Below are 2,066 nucleotides of genomic sequence, written 5' to 3'. Positions count from 1 at the left end.
ACCCAACCCAACGACCCTGGTAACGCATCCCCACTGTAACAACCCAACGACCCTGGTAACATGTCCCCACTGTAACAACCCAACGACCTTGGTAACGTGTCCCCACTGTAACAACCAAACGACCCTGATAACGTGTCCCCACTGTATCAACCCAACGACCCTGGTAACGTGTTCCCACTGTAACAACCCGACAACCCTGGTAACGCGTCTCCACTATCACAACCCAACCCAACGACCCTGGTAACGTGTCCCCACTGTCACCGATGTTTAGACGTTTGTAGTGCATATACTGTTTCAACATGCAAAACCTTATAGTGCGTTTGTCATCTGAGTTACTTAAACGTGATCTTCAGCTGTCCCTGAATGCTGTGCGTTATATGAGTATCTTGCATTCGTGCATACATTTCTAAATACACTTCAGACCCAATCTAATGTGGCTCAATATAACACGGAATCACTTATAAAGCATTCAGAGACCGATTAACTAGGTGTGTTATATGAGTATATACGTATCTTGCATTCGTGCATACATTTCTAAGTACACTTCAGACCTGATCTAACGTGGCTCAATATAACATGGAATCACTTATAAAGCATTCAGAGATTTTACACCGATTAACTAGGAGCTAGAATCATAAAAAAATATAAACTTGATATGACGCGGGCCCACTCACCTTACAGTCTAAAATTCGCAGGCCTTTTCATTCAGACGTATAGTGTACTAGCTATGTCAAAAGCGGTTTTACCTTCATTGTTGTTATTATTGTAGTTACAGTTGTTGTTTTGTATTGTTTTCACGGTATGACGATGATTCTAGATGAGTATGGCAGTATGTATTGTATTTGTGATATGACATGAAATGTAGTTGAGCATTCCAGTTTGTGTTGTTCTCCTCAGGTATCTGCGTGCGATGAGTAATCCAGGTAAGCTGACGATATCAGCGCCCTACAGAGACGCCCTCGCTGCTGACGTTGGTTACGTCGTCACTCTCAGTCACACAATAGTCCAGGTATAGTCGAATTCACGTCCCCTCTCACAACGTCATACACTAGATACGAAGCAATGTATCGCAGGCTTGTGTAGAATGTCCAGAAAAGATCTCCATAATAATCTAATATCTAATATCTAATAAAATATAATAATAATGATATATCTAAAATCTAAATACAATATCTAATATCTAAATGTAATATGGCCGTAAAATATGGGAGTGATTCTGCATTTTCAAGGTTGTAAATGGCAGTTACAAGTATGAACAGGAACAGTGACTGAAGGCATGTGATTTATCATGCAGTAATGTGCAGTGCCCCACGTGATATTTTAAGCTTGATATAGTAAAGACGACATTTGTTTGTTTATTAGCCAGCCAAGTCTCGAGGCAACACAGGTGTCGCCACTGTCAGTGCTGTAATGGGAGCGGACTACACACTCTCTCACTTCTACAGTCTGCTGGCCATGAATGACGCTTGCAATGGCAAGTCAGCAATCGCCAAAAAATATGATACAAGGTTAGCAGTTTGGAGTAACGTAGGGCCAACAATATCAGACATACATGGTGATTGTTACGGATGCAGGCATGAATGCAGTGATAGCCAAGTTAGGGCTGATGAGTTTGATCTTGATCTTGATAGGATACATCGACAGTAACCAATTCTGGCGTGGCGTCGGTGGGAGTCGAGAGAGGGTTGCCTGTTTAGTCACAGTTTAGGCTTGTTTTAAAGGCCTCAACTGATTTAGCACAGACGATATTGTCCTCCAGCTGGTTCAAATCCATGATTGTCTGCACGAAAAATGAATGTTTGTGGATGTCAGTCTTGCTTGGGATAATTTTGAGGCATCTACTGTTGCTTCTAGCCAGACGTTTAATATTTATTTTCTCACTCACACAATTTTACTCGATAGTTACTAACTATAATTTTTGTTGGTGGTACCTGCCAATAGTGTTGGTATTTAGTGCTCTGGAAGTTCACACAGGCTTGCTTCTTTAACAATCCCTTTTCTATGAGATCTTCAGCCACACCAAACAGATCACTCTGAAACCAAATACGAACATGCTCAAAGGTCAT

The 2,066-nt window shown here is 41.4% G+C and overlaps 1 protein-coding gene across 1 annotated transcript in view; it reads left to right on the top strand.

Moving 5' to 3' along the window:
- The window catches only part of LOC106816254 (VWFA and cache domain-containing protein 1-like), a gene marked incomplete at its 5' end in the record, with an annotated part of 2,502 nt that extends 855 nt beyond the window's left edge, over window positions 1-1,647 (top strand). The window contains 2 exon segments of the mRNA XM_014820834.1: window positions 898-1,009; window positions 1,363-1,647. Of these exon segments, the coding sequence (XP_014676320.1) occupies window positions 898-1,009; window positions 1,363-1,647 (397 nt within the window).
- Window positions 1,648-2,066: the final 419 nt, after the last annotated feature.

Source organism: Priapulus caudatus, unplaced genomic scaffold (assembly GCF_000485595.1).
Source record: "Priapulus caudatus unplaced genomic scaffold, Priapulus_caudatus-5.0.1 Scaffold1328, whole genome shotgun sequence".
Classification (NCBI taxonomy): domain Eukaryota; kingdom Metazoa; phylum Priapulida; class Priapulimorpha; order Priapulimorphida; family Priapulidae; genus Priapulus; species Priapulus caudatus.
The sequence above is the reverse complement of the archived record's forward strand: the minus strand, read 5'-3'. Positions and strand labels throughout refer to the sequence as shown.